This window comes from Ictalurus furcatus, chromosome 2, assembly GCF_023375685.1.
Source record: "Ictalurus furcatus strain D&B chromosome 2, Billie_1.0, whole genome shotgun sequence".
In the NCBI taxonomy this organism is placed as follows: Eukaryota; Metazoa; Chordata; class Actinopteri; order Siluriformes; family Ictaluridae; genus Ictalurus; species Ictalurus furcatus.
In genome coordinates, this window is record NC_071256.1 from 30069691 (window position 1) to 30091608 (window position 21918).

Consider the following 21918-nt stretch of genomic DNA (forward strand, 5'->3'; position numbering starts at 1 on the left):
TTTGCACATTTTAATAAAGACACTTAAATGTAAAAACTCTTTAACTGTGCATATGTACCACAAACTCACAGGTTGCAGAATGATCCTCTAATGTTTTCCTACTTTCTCAGTTAATCTTATATATTTTCCCCATAGCAGACATCAACAGAAGAGAGAAAAACATCACCAGTCACTTCCCAAGCTCCTGAGATGAAGCGCTGTTTACAAATATCTGATGTCTGGAACAGTTTGAAAAAGAGCAAAGGAAAAGCTAAATTAAAACTGAAGAAAAAGCATTACTGCTTGTATTGTAAGAAACCTTCCCTCCGAATGACACAGCATCTCCTATCAGCACATGCTAGAGAACCAGAGGTGGCAAAGGCCCTTAGTTATGACAAGAAGGCAAAGGAAAGGAAACAGTTGCTGGATCTTCTGCAGAGCAAAGGAAACCTCTTACACAAAGATATGGGTAGGAGTATACCTTTAAGTGAAGCTCTACTACCAACTAATCAAGCAAGTTCTCCTAATTCAAATAGGTCCTGTACTTCCAAACAGGAAACTCCTAATCCTGAATCTGTTAGCACCCCTGTATCAGACACTCGTCACTGTACAACACAGCTTTACGCTGACCCAGAATCTACAGGTTCTCCCTGTGAAGACTTGGGGTTAGTTGGTGAACAACTACTTGCTGATCTTGAATCGCAAAGTGATCTCGCTCCAGACACCAGCATGGTCAGACACGACCATGTGCACAACAATCCAACCTGTAGCTCTCCAGCCTACGATCAGACTGAAACAAGCAAGAGTGAGCACAAGAAAACTGACGCTGAACAAAGCAGCCAGAACGGACACACGGTAGAGAATAGGAGGAGAAGCTCTCGTATTCAAGCTCGGGTAAACCATATTCTAGTTATAAGTTTCTTACATTACTGTTGCAGACATGGTAGCTGTATTTTCATAGCGTATGTTTGGGGAATGATTACCACTATACGTGTCATTAATTTACTAATTTACTCTCGCATTTCTACTGCAATAGCCGAAATCCTGAGCAACATAAAAGCTACTTGGTATAAAATGTTTATTTATTAGGGTGCCAGGAGTGCAGTGTGTGCTCGCAAAGTTAAAGGAAACCAGCGATGTTAGCAGGTGGTTAAATCATTAGTCGTGACAATGTTTCAGCTCATGAACCACCTGCGTGCACACTGTGTGTTATGCTACTGTGGCACTTTTGAGCGAGACGACGAATACAGCCATGACTCACTCAACCCATTCATTCACTTCATACATTTGTTCAGTAATATTCATCAGCACATAGGATGGCACGGTGGCTTAGTGATTAGCATGTTTGCCTCACACCTCCAGGGTTAGGGTTTGAATCCTGCCTCTTCCCTGTGTGCGCAGACTTTGCGTTTTCTCCTCATGCTTTAATATGTATTTCTTTTTGTTTAGAATAAGCATGTTTTGATATAGCAGCTTAATTCTGGCAGAAGACAAAGTAGTTTTACTACTGGTTCTGAAACAACTGGCTTTTTAATGACGATGTAGCTTTTGTGTAGGTTTTTATATGCTTCCAAACAACAATTTTACTTGTAATTTGTGTCTATTTACTTGTAATTTGTGTCTATTTCCATGCAAAGCCAATGAGGGTGAAGGACAACTCTTCAGATAAAGTGGCGAGAAGGTCACGGAGCTCAAAACTGCACGTTTGTCAGCGCTGCAGCGCTACCTTCTGCAGTTCCTACAACCTTCGCAGACATGAATACACTCACACGGGTCAATTAACAGAATTGAATTATTTATTCCCCTTTAAACATGCTGTTGTTAATTTCATGTTTACTTAGTACCAGTTTTCTTTTGCTTTTTAGATGAAAGGCCTTACTGGTGCAGCCAGTGTAATATAGGCTTCATTCAGAAATATCGCTATCGTAACCACAGAATAACCCACCACGGTGAGTCCAAGGTAGCTTTCTGGAAATGTTCAGGCAATAGGTTTACAGAGTTTTACAGTCTGTGTTTTGTTCTTCAGGAGAGAGACAGTCATGCAAGTACAAGAATCCATCAAAAAGGTGCAAAATACGATCTCACAGTGGAGAGAAGCCAGTGGAGAATGAGCTTCATCAACAGGTGTATTACATGTCGCCTAATTATTATTTATTTTTATTTAAATGTAACCTTGACATGACAGTGCTGGGGAAAATGTACCATTACATTCATTTTAAAAGTAGCATTCTTGTATGCAGCAGTTAGACGATAGCACTGCAGTTACATCTGAGCTTTCCAGCAATGCTGAAGAAAGACCAGACTTGACAGATTAAGGTAAGAAAAGGTATATGTACATCTATACATATAAAGACTCTCGAACACATTTATGGTCACAAGAAAACTATAAGAACTGGACAGTTGCAACACGTTTTCACTGAATGTTATACTGTATATTCAAAATATTGGTGTAGGTAATAAAACATTATTATCCAAGGTATATCTATGGTGTTATAGTGGACTAGTAGGAAGATAAGGTCATATCTTATCAAGAAAATGGACAAATCGTGATAAGGCTCTCTTCAGTAGAAGTCATATCACCGGTATATAATTGTCTCAATCATCCATGGATTTTGTTATATTTATTACTTTTGCATTAAAATGTGGTCTGACGTCATCTGTTTCAGACACAGGAAGTTTGAGGAGGGTCCACGATGAATAATTACCTGACTGCAGACAGGTATCAGACAGTTTATCTCAGAAAAGGTGCCTCAAGAAGTATTTGCAACATAGAACGGTATGAGAACATTAGCTTACAGCATATTGTGAAAGTATGAATATATATATACATATAACATACTTTTTTTATATAAATGGAGACATTCATTATTTGTATTTTTTGTTTAAATTTGATTTTATATGTTAATCTTAATCTGATATTTTGATCAAAGGAACATTACAAAAAACTGACTAAAAGTATGTTAATTTTACTGTATCATCCAGGTGCTTATTGGTGTGTATAGTTATAAGCATTACAAAAATTAAAGAGACAGCGAGTGAGTGTGATTGAGTTTTGAATTAGCAGAATCATTCCTTTTCTTGTGCATTTAAACAGGAAGTGAAGCACAGTAGTAAAAGTCCAAATAGGAGTTTCTATAAAGTTAAATGAAATCTAAATGTTGGACTGAGATCCAGTTGTATAGTGGAGTAGCACAAAAAAAAGAGTTAAGAAATAGTCTCCAATTGGGAGAATGGGATGGTGTAAGTCTTTTAAATATTTGATTTGGGTTTTATAGGGGAAAACATGACTTTCTGAGGACTGCTAGTTTGCCTAGTGTTTATTGATGAATTAGTGCCTACACTGCTTTTATGTCTGGAAATTTTAGTTTCTCAATTGATATATTGTCTGTATCATTACTTTTATGACATTTTGCTTCTTAATTAGAGAGCAACATATATATAAATATATTACATTTACGTTTTGAGAACATCAAGTATTACTGAAGTTGCACACATACTGTACATGTACTGTACATGAATCGTCATCACCGACGTTCCCTATGTCCACTGTAAATATGAACTGAGAAAAAAATTAATACACCACATCTGATTTTGTAGATCGTGTACTTTTTCAATACAGAAACTTGCTTGTTTTTGTAACCAGGCATTCCACGTGTCAATGACTCAAAAGCCAGTTGGTTCACTTTTACCTAACGAGAAGCAGAGTCTGAAGACCTAGTAGCTCCTCAGGCCACCATCCAGCACGTGTTGCACAGTGCAAAGTGGAGATTAAAAATAAGAGATAATGTTTGATGTGAATGTCAGCACAGTGACTCTACGAATGATCTCATTAGCAATGCTGACAATTACCATAGGAAGAAGAGGGGATATGAGGAAGAAAACGGGTATGAATGACCATGCTGGGAGTCCTCTAATGGTAAGAAGTCTTTGAGCAAAGCGATATACATGGAGATTCCCCGATCCACTAAAATGTAGCAAACCCTTAGCCCAGACTGTTGAGCACCAACAGCACCTCTTCATATTCAGGTAAGAGGCTGCACCGTTGCCCCATGTGATCTAGATGCTTCTACCACCTGGAAGACCTCAGGAAGCACCAGCAGACTCATGAAGGCATAAAGCAGCATAGATGTCGGCTGTGGTTCAGGTGGTAGAGCGGGTTGTCCACTAATCGTAGGGTTGGCGGTTCAATTCCCGGCCCGCATGACTTCACATGCCGAAGTGTCCTTGGGCAAGACACTGAACCCCAAGTTCAGTGTGGCAGATGGCAAGTTAGCGCCTTGCATGGCAGCTCTGCTACCATTGGTGTGTGAGTGTGTGTGTGAATGGGTGAATGAGACACAGTGTAAAGCGCTTTGGATAAAAGCGCTATTCAAGTGCGCCATTTACCATTTACCATTTAGATGTCCATAGATGAGTTCTAGCGATGTGCTTAATTACGGCTTTCCTTTACAGGCCTCAACCCCTTTTCAGTGCAAAGTGGGTTTTCAGCCCCCATTATATCTGTGAAATCCAACACAGTGGCTCTAGAAATGGCAAAATGGCAGTATATGGGAGGTAGATGCCAACAGCAGGAAGACTGAGTGCTGACCCAGAGGTTGGCTCTGGTTATCACCCAGGACCTCAGCCTCAGTGTTTTAAAATCAAGCCTAAATCATAGGAAAAATTAAACCGGTCAGAAAAAGATCTCAGGCTCATTTTCCATCTAAACTCGAGCCCTTAAATACAATCTTAACATTAAAATTAAGATAAACAAAAAAGACCCTTACCTATCAGCAATTTCTTTTCTCCATCGGTATATCGACATGAAATGACTGGTACCTTTATGAACCAGTTACCACAATAAAAAAATGTTTTGACTGAATATCGCTTGTTCCCCAAAATTAAAATTGAACAACAACCTATCAGTTCTGGGGGTGGTCTATAATACATCATTATGGCTAGGCCAACCCTTAGAGCCACCCCTGAGACCTGTTTCACAAAGCCGGTGGCTACCCAGGTAAGTTTGAGTTTAGTTTGAGCAAAGCCTGTTTTTTCGGTCTCATCAAGGTGGATTGGTTTTTAGTGGGTTTCAAAGCCATGGTAACTTGCACTACATGGCTAACCTGCTCCGGAGCAGGTTGTATTGTGGGTAAGAAACCTCAAACCCTACTTGGACCAGTCAGCTGCGAGCAAAGTGATACAGGCTAAATCTGAAGCATCAAAGTTGATCCTTTAGGGGTTGTAGAGGTGGCTTCACCATTTATGGAGCTCGGAGCACAAATAATAAAGACACTTCAAAGGGAAAGAACTTTTAGGGACAGACACAATCCCCTGGCTTTTCCTGATGACCATCTGTACGAAATATATGGATGTTTGGCAGAGGGTACAGTTCATCTATGCTTGCTTGTTGTGTCGAACTCTGTTTCCCAACCGGTATAGGTTTCCCCCAGCCCCTCCCAAACGCCAAAAAAAAAAAAAAAACACTCTTGCACGAAAAACTCGCCCTTGAGATGCTGTGCTCGTACCAATGAGGTACTATGGAAAGCCCTAAGGCTCAAAACTAACATTTTTAAGGACTTTAATCTCTAGAATGTTGTATTCCAGAAGTGAAAGGTATATAAAACTGTCTAGTTATATTTTGAAAATGGGGTAGCAGAACTTATGTTTGTTGCGTTTTTTATGTCTTTATTAACATAAACACCTACTGTTATTTCTTTCGATGAATAATGTTATATTCATGAGAGCTTTCATTTTGAATATTGTAGACTTCTACAAGAAATGTGTGCTCACTCACATAACTGATTTTCTGGGCTAAATATGTGACCATGGAACAGTCCTTAAGACACGGACAGTTTACAGGTGGTAGGTAATTAAGGTCACAGTTACAATAACTTAGGACACTAAAGAGACCTTTCTACTGACTCCGAAAAACACCAGAAGAAAGATGTCTAGTGTTCCTGGTCACCTGCGTGAACATGCCATAGACCTGCTGCAGGGAGGCATGAGGACTGCAGATGTGGCCAGAGCAATAAACTGCAATGTCTGTAATGTAAGACACCTAAGACAGTGCTACAGGGAGACAGGAAGGACAGCTGATCGTCCTCGCAGTGGAAAATTACATGTAACCATGTGTCCCCCAGACATGATCGAGAACTTGCAGATGCCTTGGTGGAAGAGTGGAGTAACATCTCACAGCAAGAACTGACTAATCTGGTGCAGTCCATGAGGATGAGTTGCACTGTAGTACTTAAAGCATCTGGAGGCCACCAGATACTGACTGGTACTATTAATATTGTATTTTTTACAATAATTTACAACCCTCCCTTTGTTCATGGACTCATTACTCCATATCTGTTTGTCAAATATCTCTGAAACTTGTTCAGTTTATGTCCGTTGTTGAATGTTTTTATGTTAATACAAATATGTTAATACACATACAGGGGTGCAACTGCACATTTGCTGAGGGGTATACGAGATCAATGTTGGCGCCCCTCAAAAAAATTTTGCTTTAACTTAATTTGGAAAAATAAATCTCACTATGTAAATAAAAATGATTTGGTATGCCATTATGAAGATAATTCAAAAGTAACTGATTTAGAAATAATGAATGGAGTTTTTAAGATTCAGATTGAGATCATTGTCTCTTCTTCAGTGTTTGAGAAACTGGCAGGCACAGTATGGAATTTTTGCTAAAGTGTGAATTTGAAATTTCAAAGCTGCCTTCAAAATGATCCACCTTTCATCAGCAATTGTTCTTATGTTGTAAACTGGCATATTCACACAATTTCAGGCCTCACAAAACTTCTGTTTGGAATAATTGTTTTATTGCACACCATAACAAATCTTTGTTCTATGAAAAATGGTTTATTCTGTGAATGATATAATAGATCATCATGGAAATGTTTTTAGCCACATTTATTTTTGCTTAAAACATGGATTTGGGTCACCTTAAGGAATTTTATGTAGTTTCAAATGCCATCCCTAAGAATCTGATCGTATTGCTAAAAGGCAATTCTTGCATATTCTAATGTGACACCTTCACTCCTGGCTGTATGCAACCACCACACTGTGTGGTGTACTCGATTACAAAAAAATCTGGGCACAGCACTTAAAACAGGTATTAGAAACTGTCCATCCATCTTCTATACCACTTATCCTTCCTTCAGTGTCACGGGGAAACCTGGGGCCTATCCCAGGGAGCATCAGGCACAAGGCGGGGTACACCCTGGACAGGGTGCCAATCCATCGGAGGGCACACTCACATACACATTCACACACCCGTTCATACACTACGGATGTAGGTTGGACATGCCATGGACTGGGGGAGGAAACCGGAGTACCTGGAGAACATGCAAACTCCGCACACACAGGGCCACGGTGGGAATCGAACCCCCGACCCTGGAGGTGTGAGGCAAACGTGCTAACCACTAAGCCACCGTGCGCCCAGGTAACACTGTATTTAAAAAAAATTTCCCACAAGTGTGTGCAGAATAAGAGGAAAAAATACAAAACATACATTTTTCCTGTCATGTAAACAGGGACTGGAGACGGATGCAAGTGAAGTTAAAGCTTTTAATGAAGATCGGCAGACAGACAAATCCAAATCTATGGCAAGTTCAAGGTCAAAACAGGTGAGGGGTCAAGCGAGCGGCAAACAGGGTAGACAGGGCAAAGGCAGAACATGAAAACGAGAAACTGGGAACAAGATCAAAGAACCTGAAACGAGAAACTGGGAACACAGATGAAGACACTTGTCGATTTTGTCAGAGCGATATTGAAAACACTGAACATGTTTTTTGGGTTGTTTTTTTTGCAATTACTCAAGTATTGTTTTGGGTTCAGTTATGTAACCGGATGTCCCGTAATAACATTTATATGAATGATAAATATTATAAGCTGATTAAATTTGGTGTATTTAAGAAAGACTCTAAGCATCACTTTCTGATGAAAAAAATATTTCTAATTGCTCAATTTTTCATGCATAAGTGTAGATGAATTAAAACCCCTCCATCATTTTAACACTATAAAAATTATTTTGGTAAGATAAGAGCATCTCTACTCCTAACTTCAAGTAAGAATGCTATTACACAAGCAGAACTGCTAAATGATTTGGATGATTGGGATGTATTGTCATATCATCTTACCTCCAATATAATTACTCCCCTTTTTATTTTAAGAGCTAAAAAGAAGTGATGTTAACTTTGTTCAACCAAGGTTTGTTAATGTTTAAGTCTGCTTTTTTGCTACGATTTGGTATACATTTGTTTGTTTGTTCATGCTCAAAATATAGAATTTAAAAAAAAAAAAAAAATGTTCACACCAAACATCACAATGGGGGAAAAATTGTGATCTCAGGCTCACCGGAACTGGAAAGCTGAAGATTAGAAAAACAAAAATCACCTGGTCTTTTTCCAGTATTCAGCTGTCCAGTGTGTCTGAGTCTGTGCCCATGATAGCCTCAGAGTCTTGTTCTTGGCTGACAGAAGTGGAACCTGATATGGTCTTCTCCTTTTGTAACCCATCCACCTCAAGGTCTGATCTGTTGTGCGTTCTGTGATGCTTTTTTTTTTTTGTAAATAGTGGTTATTTGAGTTACTATAGACTTCCTGTCAGCTCAGACCAGTCTGATACAGAAGATGCAGGCTCAAGTCAACCAGTGGCTGCCAGAGAATACCAAGAATTTCACTATGGACAAGTCTCGCCACAGCAAGAACACAAAGGTACAGACTGTCTACAGATCACAGTCCTGAGAGGACATGTCTTTGTGCCCATATTTGGACATGGGGGTGTGTCTCCTAGTTTGTCTGTGGATGGAAATGTTGGCGTGTCATTTAGTCTTTTAGGGACTTTGGAAGTTCAGAACATTAAAATGTAGAACTGTGTGTACATGTTCAGAAAAATAACTACATTTATGGCATTTGGCAGATACCCTTGTCCAGGGCGACTTACATACATTTCATTTATATAACCGAGCAGTTAAGGGTTAAGGGCCTTGCTCAAGGGCCCAGCAGTGGCAGCTTGGTGGTGCTGGGATTTGAACTCATGACATTCCAGTCAGAAGTCTTAACCACTGAGTCACCACTGCCCCTGACTAATTATTGCATACACTAATTCTCGCATTTTTTAGCTGTTTGATTGGTTTAATTAACACACTTGGTGTTGACTTTGCACTATGTTCTGTAGAGAGTCGAACTGTTCATAAGTAACCTTGACTACAGCGTGGACGACAAGCACCTGTACAAAGATTTCCTCCCATTCAAAGCCATCATCAGTGCAAATGTCAACTACTAATCCCTACATTTTCTTCCTTTTCCCAATGTTTTTTATATATTGTATTTTGAATAGTTGCTGCCTGAAATTATCTTTAACATAGAAGACGTAAATATGGATTATGGGGGGGTGCAATACCAGTACCCTGATACTAACAAAACATAGCTGTTCTGTTTAGATTTTAGTGTGTGTGTAAGGCTCATTCTTTGCTTTCTTTATCTCCTCGCTGTCCCCTACAGTTGATGATGGAGAATGGCAACGCCAAAGGATTTGGCTATGTTAGTTATTCATCTACTACAGAAGCCATGGAGGCCATTACAGGAATGGATGGGAGGATGGTTGGGCAGGAGGCTGGTGTGTGTTGCTCTGTCTAAGAACAGAGAGGAGCACAAGCCTTACCTCACCTGGACAGAACAGAGGATGTGGAGCAGCCGGCCTACCAACCCCAGGCAGAATCAGCATAAGGACACACAGAGGGTCCAGTCACAGCGTGAGTCACAGCCGTCCTTTTAATGTCTTATTGAATGGGTCTTTCTGCCCACTACCTAGGGAGCTTCCTATTAAATAAAGCACATGTGGAGAGACAATACTTTTGAATGCAATAGTGCAATGGTAATACAGTTTTGTAATAATATTATATACTAAGATAAAAGGTTTGATAATTATTTATATAAAAAATATCTAATATCTGTATTGTACCTGTAAAACTCTCTCTCTCACACACACACACACACACACACACACGTAAAGTAACATGATTCATTTTTTCTCTTTCAGGTTGTCCCTCTGTAACACCGACCCACCAGGGAAATAAATAAAAGATGAAAAAATAAACACTGCAAGTTAAAAAATGCTGCACAAATAGTCTGGTTCTTTATCCTAATAAATAAATGTTGGTATAAACGACTCACAGCAACAGCAGCAAATGTGCTGCTCTGTAAATCCAGTTAAATAATCAGCTATAAAATTCCACCTCAATAAAATGGATTTTAATCCCCAATTCCAAAAAAGTTGGGACACTGTGTAAAATTTAAATAAAAACAGAATGCAATGATTTGCAAATGTTACAAACCCACATGTTATTCACAGTAGAACATAGAAAACATATCAAATGTTTAAACTGAGGAAATGTACCATTTTAAGGAAAAAATTTGATAGATTTTGAATTTGATTGCCGCAACACGTATCAAAAAAGTTGGGACGGGGCAACAAACGGCTGGAAAGGGAGCTAAGTGTTACTAAAAAGAAACAGCTGGAGGAACATTTTGTAACTAATTAGGTTAATTGGCAACAGGTCAGTAACATGATTGGGTATTTAAAAAAAAAGAGTATCTTGGCCAACAGTATCAACAAGGGCTCTCTTCTTTTTTTTTTCTTCTCCGCCTTAAGCCTTGTTTATAGATCCGCCTGGATCCGCACCGCAAGCCTCCGCTCCCCGACCGGACCAGGCGTTTATACTGGACGCGCTCGCCGTTGTAATATTCTTTGAAGCGAAAGGGGGCGACTCTGAGTAATCTTCCTATAAACCAACAAGTAGTAGCTAAGAGAAGAAGTAGTTTGTCGGAACAACCATAGCAATGCTTACAAACAAGGCGTCTCGCGTGGAGTCGCTGAATGCTGAGGAGGAGTTGTTGTGTTTGTTGTTGACGATGTTTGTTTTCAGTAAACTTCACTAAAACCCACAGTATGAAAAAAAGAGCTAAGAATCATCACTTGTCACATTACAACCAAATATTGCTATAAATATGAGAACATGTATACAAGTAAATTGAACAACCTCAATTGTTTTCATTTTATTCATTTCATTACGATTTTTTATTAAACATTGACCTTTACTATCATTAACTAGACTTATTATTTATTGTAGTTTCATTTACAAAATGTTAGCGATTACTGTAGACAGAAGCAAAAAGTGAGAGCTTCTTGCAAATGTCATGTCTCACATTTACAGTATCATGTGATTATGTTTGCCCATCAATATAAATATCTCTTTATGTACCAAGACAAAATAAAGTTATTACAGAATGATCACCCTGTATGGCCACTCATCAGTGTAAATGTCTCTTTATGTACAGAGACAAAAGAATGAGGTTTAATCACTGTCTGACAGTGTAGTATAGTGACTGTGTTTATTTGTGAAGATACTGATGAATGAAAACAGGCTTCACCTCCCAAAAAAACTCCCTCGCGCTCCCTCGTGCTATTATGGAACGCGTCGAGTATAAACCAAGCTTTAAGAGGCCGGTGTTTTGCTTACCTTTAAATACAGTGCAGAAAGCAAAAGCTTGTATTATATTTTCGTCTGAATCCTTTGCAAATTGCACCATTTTTACTTCCTTTTTGGCCTAAGCTTTTCCGGTGATGTCTACCTTGGGTTGTTTCATGAAGTGTATAGTGTAAATGCAGATATCCGATATGGGTCACTTTTAAAAGAAGATGTAAGCGTGTCGTCAAAAAAAAATATAGTCAACAAATCGGAATTGGACATCAAGACCTGCAGTGTAAATGCAGCCTTAGAGAGGCAGAGTCTCTCAGAAGTAAAGATGGAAAGAGGTTCACCAATCTGTGAAAAACTGCATCTAGAAATTGTGCAAACAAAGTGATATGCAATCACTTGATAAAATAAAATACAATTTTGAACTCCCTTAAAACGTCAAATAAAAGTTTAAATAAAAATGTTTCCTTTTATTATTTTTCAACCAATGAGCTTTTGATTATTTATAACGTTTTGTGAAAGAAGATTTTCAAAGAAGGATTTTGGCACAATGGCGCCCCCTATGCACTCCATATACTACTGCATACCCCATTGTTGCACCCCTGTAAAGTATGTGTGTGTGTGTGTGTGGGTGTGTGTACGCACACACCCACACACACAGATATATACATATGGTGTGAGAAATTATTGAGTTTCAGAACAAGTAATGTTTGGATTTGTTTATGGTTGAGATAATTTTTTTCCTGTCCAGTAAGTGGCAGTAGAGCATCGAGAATAAATACCAAATAGCTTCCTACTTCCTACATAGGCGCCCTACAAACAGTATGAATGAATGCCTTGTGCACCCTCTGTAGTGCCCTATAAATATAACAGTGAGCGGGTTTGGATTTCAGCCCAAGTGTGGATTAGCGTCACGGCAAGCGAGTACACTAGACGAGGTATACTCGGTAATATTCGACGAGAGAGTAAACCAGTAAAATGAGTAAACTGGAGCAGTTAAACGTGTTCCTGAGTGAGAGACTGTCCGCGGCGGTGAATGAGATCCTCGACACAGTGAGCAGGATGATGCAGGAGTACGAGGAGGAAACGGCTCGGATACGCAAAGAGAACGATTATCTGAAGGAAATGTTGAAGATTACAGGATGGAGTTTTACAGAAATAAACCCGGGTAGGATTAATAAAAATGCTAATGCAACACTTTAGCTAACAAAAGATGACGAAAAATGGCAGAGAGAAAGAGGTGTACGAGGCTAAATCCGCCACTGAGAGTGCTAGGGTTTGCCTGAGGTCTGTTTTGTTCAGGCTCATACTGCTGGGTTTGACTGTTAATACAGTAGGACTGAAACGCAGAAAACACTGCTGTATTTAATACATTTCTGAGGTAAACAGCCCACTGTTACCAACCAGGACTTTAATAGTTAATAGGCCTACATTCAGATAGTTCAGTACGGTTAACAAAATCAGCTACAGGAGTTAAAGCTCCTAGATATATAGCATGCAGTCGTTTGTTTATTAGAGATGGCTACTGTGTATGTATTTCTATGTAAACATCTATCCAGATTATTACAGACTCAGTGTTTAAAATGGTCCAGAACTATAACAGACTGGTATTCAAAGTTTGCAATGACTTAGTTATCTGAGGTATGCAAATTCTGGTATCCATTCATTCATTCATTCAAAGTACCAAAAAATAAATATTTGAAAGAGCTCCACGTTAACATGGAGTATGCTGGATTTCACTCCAAACCAGCAGCCTTTTCCTATCATAAATCCAGCAGATGAGTAAATAGACATTTGAACAGGATCGACAGGAGTTTTGAATTCTCTGATAGGATCTATTTGATACTATTCTCTGATATTATTTCATCCGATTATCTCTTTTGAGCAAAGAAGGCGGTGAAAATTTGTTTTTATTGTTTAATCTTCTGATATTTTGTTAAAAAAATAATTCACAAACATACTCTGCTCTCATGGATATCAAACAATTGCAAATGCAACACAGGTTTATATATATAAAAAATCTTTGTTGAATATAGGTGTGCAACAATTATTGGCACCCCTATGAATACATATGAGAAAAATATATTTGAAGTATATTTACATTTTTTTGTACACCTGGGTGACTAGGAACAGGAAATTGTTCAACCATGACTTCCTGTTTCACAGGGGTATAAATATGAAGTAACACATAGGCCAAATTTCCTTAGTCATTCATAACAATGGGTAAGACCAAGGAATATAGATGTGATGTGCGGCAAAAGGTTGTTGAGCTTCACAAAATGGGAAGTGGCTATAAGAAAATAGCGCAAGCATTGAAAATGCCCATTTCCATCATCAGGGCAATAATTAAGAAGTTCCAGTCAACTGGAAATGTTATGAATCAACCTGGAATTGGATGTGTGTCTATATTAGGGCTGCGTGATTAATCATTTTTAAATTGCGATTTGAAAGGGTGCGATTTTCAAATCCCAAATGCTGCGATTAGTTAGATCAAGGACCATCAATTATGGTAACAAGCATTGTTGATGAAATTTGAAGGATCTGGAGAGATTCTGTATGGAGGAATGGTCTCAGATCCCTTGCCATGTATTCTCCAACCTCATCAGGCATTATAGGAGAAGACTCGGAGCTGTTATCTTGGCAAAGGGAGGTAGCACAAAGTATTGATTAAAAGGGTGCCAATAATTGTTACACACCTATATTTAAAAAGATATATTTTTTGGATAATCCTGTGTTGCAGTTGTTTGATATCCATGAGAGCAGTGTATTTTTGTGAATTTTTTAACAAAAGATCAAAAGGTTAAACAATATAGACAATTTTTCACAGCCTTTGCTCATACTTACAGAGGGTGCCAATATTAGTGGAGGGCACTGTAGACTTTTGGGACACCCTGCATAGTTATATAACAATAACTGTTCAAAATTGTATATGGACATAAATGAAGTCATGTTCATTACTGTAAGCTGATTATTGGCTCTCTCATCAATATAGGTGTGCATATCTGATCCTGTATGTATGGGGTCCAGCTCAGTTTGATGATTTCCCAATGACCTGGTTTAATAGGTAGGTTAAATCTGGTGTTCTGAGCTCTGGTTTCCTCAGTACACACAATCCACCTTATTGAAAGCTTGATAATAAGTTGAAGATCTGGTGTGTTCTGAGGTAGGGAAACTAGTGATTGACTTAAAACAGTGGTTTAACATGACTGGAGTTGATCATTTCATTTCAGCATGGAAATCACCAAACTGTCCTGGACTCTGATGGTTTATGTCTGCACTGGAGTTCCTCTGATGTGGGCTTTTCAATCCCTCACAGGTGTGTTCCTGGGAGAACAAGATGGTTTGTCAAACCTGCAGCATGATTCTCAGGAGGGCTTGTGTCAAAACCCAGAGCTGAAGGAAGAAAGCACAAGCATTAAAATAGAGCAGCCTGACCCACCATACCCTGCACATCCCGACTCTGAGCATACATTTGTATGTACAGCCCCAATTCCAAAAATTTTGGGACACTGTGTAAAGTGTAAAGAAAAATTCTAATGCAATGCTTTGCAAATTTCATAAACCCATATTTTATTTACAATACAACATATAAAACATGTCAAACGTTTAAACTGAGTAAATGTACCACTTTAAGAAAAACAAAAATCAGGTAATTTTGAATTTCATGGCCGCAACACATCTCAAAAAAGTTGAGACGGGGCAACAAAAGGCTGGAAATGTAAGTGTTACTAAAAACAAACAGCTGGAGGTTAAATGGCAACAGGTCAGTAACATGATTGGGTATAAAAAGAGTATCTTAGAGAGAAGTAAAGATGGGCAGAGGTTGACTATTTTACACAGCATCCCAACTTTTTTGGAATTGGGGTTGTAGTCCACAAGCTTATTTATACATCTGAGACCTAAATGCTGCTAAATGTATTTGGAGATTGCATTTCCTCTGCTTCCAGTTGTGGTTGAACCAATTTCACAAAACTACTAGAGTATAGGTAGTACTGGAAGGTTCTAATAATTATGTTAAACAATATGGTATTGGAAGCAAATATTTGTTCTTCATTTACATTTACAGCATTTAGCAGACGGCCGTATCCATGGCGATATAGAGCAAATTCACAATTTGCATGTGCATATACTACAGACTAGCCCTAACTCGATTGTTGAACATTTTCATCTTTTCTCAGCTTAAACTCAAAGCTCATACTCGCTAACTATTATAATATACTTTCCCCTACAGCCAGTTCCTGCTGTGGAGACGGGTTCACCAATATCTGATGTCTGGAACAGGTTGAAAAACAGCAAACGAAAAGCTAAATTAAAGCTGAAGAAAAAACATTACTGTTTATATTGTAAGAAACCTTCCCTCCGAATGACACAGCATCTCCTATCAGCACATGCTAGAGAACCAGAGGTGGCAAAGGCCCTTAGTTATGACAAGAAGTCAAAGGAAAGGAAACAGTTGCTGGATCTTCTGCAGAGCAAAGGAAACCTCTTACACAAAGATGTGGGTATGAGTAAAACCTTAATGTCATCTGAACTGCATGCCACAGCTGGATCTAATAAGGACAACATGCAGTGCATTTATTGTCTTGGATTATATAGCAGTAAGAGTATTGCTAATCATGTAAAGAGATGCAAGCATAAATATCCATATAGAGCTGAAGCTAGCACTGCTAGTCCTGTGTCCAATACCATTGCTTCTCGACCAGGTACCTCTTTAAGTGGAGAACTGCTACCAGCTAAGCAAGTAAGTTTGCCTAGGTCATGTAGTACCAAACAGGAAACTCCTAATCCTGAATCTGTTAGCACCCCTGAATCAGACACTCGTCACTGTACAACACAGCTTTACGCCGACCCAGAATCTACAGGTTCTCCCTGTGAAAACTTGGGGTTAGTTGGTGAACAACTACTTGCTAATCTTGAATCGCAAAGTGATCTCGCTCCAGACACCAGCATGGTCAGACACGACCATGTGCACAACAATCCAACCTGCAGCTCTCCAACCTATGATCAGACTGAAACAAGCAAGAGTGAGCACAAGAAAACTGACGCTGATCAAAGCAGCCAGAACGGACACACGGTAGAATGGAGGAGGAGCTCTCATGTTGAAACTCAGGTAAGATATCATGTAATATCTTTAATCTTTATTAAAATGAGGGATTTCACCTTTAGTACATCCTTCTCCAATTCTATGTTTTTCTTCTATAAACAAAAAATAAAAACACACACACAATATATATATATATATATATATATATATATATATATATATATACACACACACACACACACACACACACACACACACACACACATCTTTATGTTGTAGGTCCACCACTGAGGTGTGACCTAAAACATATAGTTATGAAATATATAATATCATAACATATATCTGATGATGTTTTATATTTCTGCATAAATATGACCTAAAACATCATCAGAAGTCCTAAAAGTAGACAACGAGCACCTAAGTAAACAATTGAGACAAAAGTATGTGAACCTTTGCTTTCAGTATCTGATGTGACCCCCTTGTGCAGCAATAGCTGCAACTGAACGTCTCCAGTAACTGTTGATGAATCCTGTACATCGGCTTGGAGGAATGTTGGCTCTGGGACGTTGGTGGGTTTCATCACATGAACTGCTTGCTTCAGGTCCTTCCACAACATTTCTATTGGACTACAGTCAGGACTTTGACTTGGCCATTCCAAAATATTAACTTTATTCTTCTTTAACTATTCTTTGGTAGAATGTTGTGCGCTTAGGGTCATTGTCTTGCTGCATGACCCGCTTTCTCTTGAGATGTCCTGACGTTTTCCTTTAGAATTCGCTGGAATAATTCAGATTTCATAGTTCCATCAATGTCATCTTGGCCCAGATGCAGCAAAACAGGCCTAAGCCATGATACTACCACCTCCACATATCACAGATGGGATAAAGTTATTATGCTGGAATTCAGTGTTGTCCTTTCACTAAACATGACACTTCTCATTTAAACCAAAAATTCTATTTTGGTCTCATCCGTTGACAAAAATTTTTTCCAATAGCCTTCTGGCTTGTCCATGTGACCTTTAGCAAATGCAGAAGGGAAGCAATGTTTATTTTGGAGAGCAGTGACTTTCTCTTTGCAATCCTGCGATGTGCACCATTGTTGTTCAGTGTTCTCCAGATGGTGGACTAAAACATTACCATTAGCCAATATGAGAGAGGCCTTTAGTTGCTTAGAAGTTACCCTGGGTTCCTTTGTGACCTTGTGGACTATTACACATCTTGCTCTTGGAGTGATCTTTGTTCGTCGAGCACTCCTGGGGGGTGTAACAGTGGTCTTGAATTTCCTCCATTTGTACACAGTCTGCCTGACTGTAGCTTGGTGGATTCCAAACTCTTTAGAAATGGTTTTGTAACATTTTCCAGTCTGATGAATATCAACAACTCTTTTTCTGAGGTCCTCAGGAATCTCCTTTGTTCATATCATGATACACCTCCACAAACATGTGTTGGGAAGATCAGACTTTGATAGATCCCTGTTCTTTAAATAAAACAAGGCGCTCACTCACACCTGATCGTCATCCCATTGATTGAAAACACCTGACTCTAATTTGACCTTCAAATTAACTGCTAATCTTAGCGGTTCACTTACTTTTACTACTCACAGATATGTAATATTGGATCATTTTCTTCAATAAATAAATGACCAAGTAGAATACTTTTCTCATTTGCTTAATTTGGTTCTCGCTGTCTACTTTAAGGACTTGTGTGAAAATACGATTGCTTTAAGTCATATTTATGCAGAAATATAGATAATTCTACTTTCTACCACTGTAGTCACACCTCAGTGGTAATTTTGGTTGTTTTTTTTCTGTAGAATGGACAATTTTCCTTGTATGTGCTATTTATTACAAGAGTTTATATATATATTATATACATCACCACTGCAAATTAGGTTTTAAACAGCATTTAAATCAGCTTTTAATAAAGTCTTCATATGCAAACAAGAGTGATTCAATTCGCTTATTGCATACAATTTACCTATAATTGTGTTTCCATACACAGTCAAGAGTGATTGACAACCCTTCAGACGAGGAGGCGAGTGCAGCACAGAACGCACAGCTGCATATTTGTCAGCACTGCAACGCTGCTTTCTGCAGTGCATATCACCTACGCAGACATGAGTACACTCATACAGGTCAGTATGAGCAATTAAATATTTCCACACCTAAAAACATTCAACTGAGTAATTCATGGTTACTTAGTTCCAGTTTTCTTTTGCTTTTATAGATGAAAGGCCTTTCTGGTGTAGTGAGTGTAACATTGGGTTCATTCAGAAGTATCGCTATCGAAACCACAGAATGATCCATCATGGTGAGTCCAAGGCACCATTCTTGATACTGTACGTTCAGTCAATAAGTTGTACAGTGTTTTACAGTGTTTGTTCATTCTTCAGAAGAGAGACATTTAAGCATTTACAAGGATCAATCAAGAAGGCGTAAAAACCGATCTTCCAGTGGAGAGAAGTCAGCAGACAGTGAGCTCCATCAACAGGTTGCCCTAGAAGTCATTTCATTTTTATTTTATTGTAATCTGATGTCATAAAGTAGCTGGGAAAATGTACCATTTTATTTATTTTACATGTAGCCGTTGGCTGAGAGCACGGCAGGTACATCAGAGCCTTCCAACAATTCAGAGGAAAGAGTTTGACTCAACAAACAGAGGTAAAGTAACAGCACTAGTGTTATATGATTTGATTAACTATGAAACACTACAATCTCAAATTTTATAGTTAATAATTGGGTGTTGTTTTAGAACAGTATTTCTCAACCAGGAGTCATAATTACAGGGGGTTCGTGGTCTGCACTTATATAGCGCTTTTTTTAACCTTAGTGGTTGCACAGTGCTTTACACTGGTTCTCATTCACACACACTCGCACACCAATGGTAGATGTAAGGCGCTAGCTTGCCATCATGAGCAACTTGGGGTTCATTGTCTTGCCCAAGGACACTTCGGCATGTGGAGTCATGTGGGCCGGGAATCGGACCGCCAACCATACGATTAGTGGACAACCCGCTCTACCACCTGAGCCAAGTTAAAAAAATGTTTAAGTGGTAGTTTAGTTAAATATTTAAAAAATATATTTGAAGTACTTGTATTTTAATTAAATTTCAGAAAAGTTGCAGATTTGTTTTTAAATGAACCTATATGCTTCGTCTTAGGAGTTCCATGTTTAATCAATGTTCACCGTGGTGTTATTCGTGCGAGGAATGCATTGTGTCCAAGACTAATGGGTTAGATAAATGATCATTCAGAGTGATCATCAAATTAAATGTAATGTTCGCAATAAACGAAATGTGTATTTCAGTGTGTAATGTGAAATGATAACGTCAATGAATGACAGTGTCACTGTGACTGTTAAAGCAATGTGAATAGCATGCAGTCTATCAAATCTAATATTGAACTGAAAATGTATTAAATTTGACGTGCTGGTTCCCGAAAACGTCTAGTGTAGACTACTTGTATAGAATACGATATTCTATATCTATCTAATCAGTTGTGTATTATCAGGCCATCAATAGCTTTCATGTATGATGTTAATGTTTTTTAAAGCCTCGTTTATTTCAAATACAGGACGCTTAAGGAAGTTTCACAATGAAGGAATAACTGACTGCAAAGAAGAGGGAGAACCTGTGAATGGTGTGCCAGGGAGAGAATCGGTGAACAGTGTTCGATTATGAATTTTTATTCATTTTTTTAAAATAAATTTTAATAATTCATATTAACATTTTAGGTACATCTTTATTTTGTATTGGTTTTTATACCTTGCTTCATATAATATTTTGAAACAGTGAACACTTACATCAAGTACAGTTGCTTTTGTTTTTTTTTATATCATCCAAATAGTTATTATTGTGCATAATTAAGTGCAGGTTCAAAATAAACTTGGATAAACTTGGATACTTGGATTTCAAGTGTGTGTGTTTTGTAGTAGCAGAAACATTCCATTGATAGCTTGTGTAAACGAGTGCCACCAATGCTAATCTGTGCTACTCATTTCTAAGAAGTGAAAATACAAGATGACCTGTTGGGAATGTCTATCTGTGGTGAAGTGAGATATTTTTGGCATGGTGGAAGATGTTGTGACTGAGTAGTGGAAGAGTTCAAACTACCTTTTGGATTTACACACACCCACAAAAAAAAAAGTCACAGGAGCAGGTAGTTTTAATTTTCATGCCGGCAGTAGTGGGTGGTCAGGGACCCATAAATAAAGGTTCTGATTTTTAACATGGGGGCTTAATATGTGCTCACGTGGTGTTTTACAATACATTTACCATGTTCTTTTAATCGTCTTCAGTGATTGCTTTACCTTGGTGAGAGTCCTGATTTAAATTGCTGTTCTTTCTGTTTTGGGAAATCGAACCAATTAAGCTTTTTAGAAAATACTGCAGGTCTGGGTTGGTGCTGGATGCTGGCAGGCAGAGGATGGCACAAATGTCAGTTTACAAAATACATTCCTGCTGAAAGGCTGTACCCTAGTCACTCTAAAGCCAGCCTAAATGTTCAAGGGGGTTCAAGCAAGAGAACTGCCACAATCCCAAGAATGTCATAAAAATGTAATTGTCACTGTCTTTGTTCCTCATCCCAGCTTCACACACACAACCCTGTCTAAGGGCAATATTGCACATCCATTTTATACTATATTATACTGTTTAATTATGTTATTGGGTTGTTATTTCTGTGTTTGTTTGATTTGATTTTTGTAATTACGGCATTAACAATCAAACAGCATCAACTGAACTTGTTCAACTTGGCATTTTCTTAGTATTCAAATAAAAACAAAAACTTTTAGCTTTTTTTTATATTAAAGTATGTTGGGGGCAAGGTTGCTTAGTGGTTTGCATGTCTGCCTCGCACCTCCAGGGTTGAGGGTTTGAATCCCGCCTCCGTCCTGTGTGCGCCAAGTTTGCATGTTATCCCTTGGGGGTTTTCTCCAGGTACTCCGGTTTCCTCTCTCAGTACAAAAACATGCGTTGTAGGCTGATTGGCATCTCTAAAATTGTCCGTAATGTGTGAATGGGTGTTTGAGAGTGTGTGTGATTGTGCCCTGCGATTGGTTGGCAACCTGTCCAGGGTGTCCCCTGCCCTGTGCCCTGGGATAGGCTCCAGGCTTCCCCATGACCATGTGTAGGATAAGCAGCACGGAAAATGGATGGGTAATAAATCCATTTTACTTTTTAATTTTACTTTTAAAAGTACTTTTTTAATTTTATTTTATTATTTTTTTCAAAAGTATTGTATACATAAATAGGCATAAATGAATAATAGTACATAATTGTTATCTGGAACGTTCTTCCAGAGCTCCGATGAGAAAGAGTAGTAGCCAAAATGTTTAGCTAACAGCAAACGATTTGCTGCTAATATTTGTTTACATAGTAGTATATATTTATTTGTTCTTAAATAAATTTAAAATGAAATACTATTTTAATAAAGT

General features: G+C 38.5%; 2 protein-coding genes across 2 annotated transcripts; both read left to right on the forward strand.

Annotated features, from left to right (window-relative positions):
* The first annotated feature begins 373 nt into the window (after positions 1–373).
* On the forward strand, positions 374–4980 carry LOC128600912 (zinc finger protein 281-like). Its single transcript, XM_053613714.1, has 7 exons — positions 374–448; positions 535–873; positions 1617–1752; positions 1845–1928; positions 2006–2103; positions 2220–2295; positions 2646–4980. Exons 2-6 carry the CDS (start codon positions 709–711, stop codon positions 2292–2294), a joined length of 558 nt encoding a protein of 185 aa, XP_053469689.1. The 5' UTR covers positions 374–448; positions 535–708; the 3' UTR covers position 2295; positions 2646–4980.
* A 7369-nt stretch (positions 4981–12349) lies between these two features.
* LOC128600919 (myoneurin) lies at positions 12350–20384 on the forward strand. Its single transcript, XM_053613727.1, has 8 exons — positions 12350–12611; positions 14760–14917; positions 15675–16553; positions 18488–18620; positions 18713–18796; positions 18879–18976; positions 19070–19146; positions 20058–20384. The coding sequence occupies exons 1-7, from the start codon at positions 12422–12424 to the stop codon at positions 19130–19132; spliced, it is 1605 nt and encodes a 534-aa protein (XP_053469702.1). The 5' UTR covers positions 12350–12421; the 3' UTR covers positions 19133–19146; positions 20058–20384.
* The last annotated feature ends 1534 nt before the right edge of the window (positions 20385–21918 follow it).

What these genes read in the sequence shown, in the direction of transcription:
- LOC128600912 (XM_053613714.1), top strand. Translation starts at nt 709, where the DNA reads ATGGTCAGACACGACCATGTGCACAACAATCCAACCTGTAGCTCTCCA. An exon ending in ACATGAATACACTCACACGG is followed by an intron (nt 1,753 to 1,844) that starts GTCAATTAACAG and finishes TTTGCTTTTTAG; the next exon opens with ATGAAAGGCCTTACTGGTGC. An exon ending in CCACAGAATAACCCACCACG is followed by an intron (nt 1,929 to 2,005) that starts GTGAGTCCAAGG and finishes TTTGTTCTTCAG; the next exon opens with GAGAGAGACAGTCATGCAAG.
- LOC128600919 (XM_053613727.1), top strand. Translation starts at nt 12,422, where the DNA reads ATGAGTAAACTGGAGCAGTTAAACGTGTTCCTGAGTGAGAGACTGTCC. An exon ending in CCGACTCTGAGCATACATTT is followed by an intron (nt 14,918 to 15,674) that starts GTATGTACAGCC and finishes TTTCCCCTACAG; the next exon opens with CCAGTTCCTGCTGTGGAGAC. An exon ending in CCACAGAATGATCCATCATG is followed by an intron (nt 18,797 to 18,878) that starts GTGAGTCCAAGG and finishes TTCATTCTTCAG; the next exon opens with AAGAGAGACATTTAAGCATT.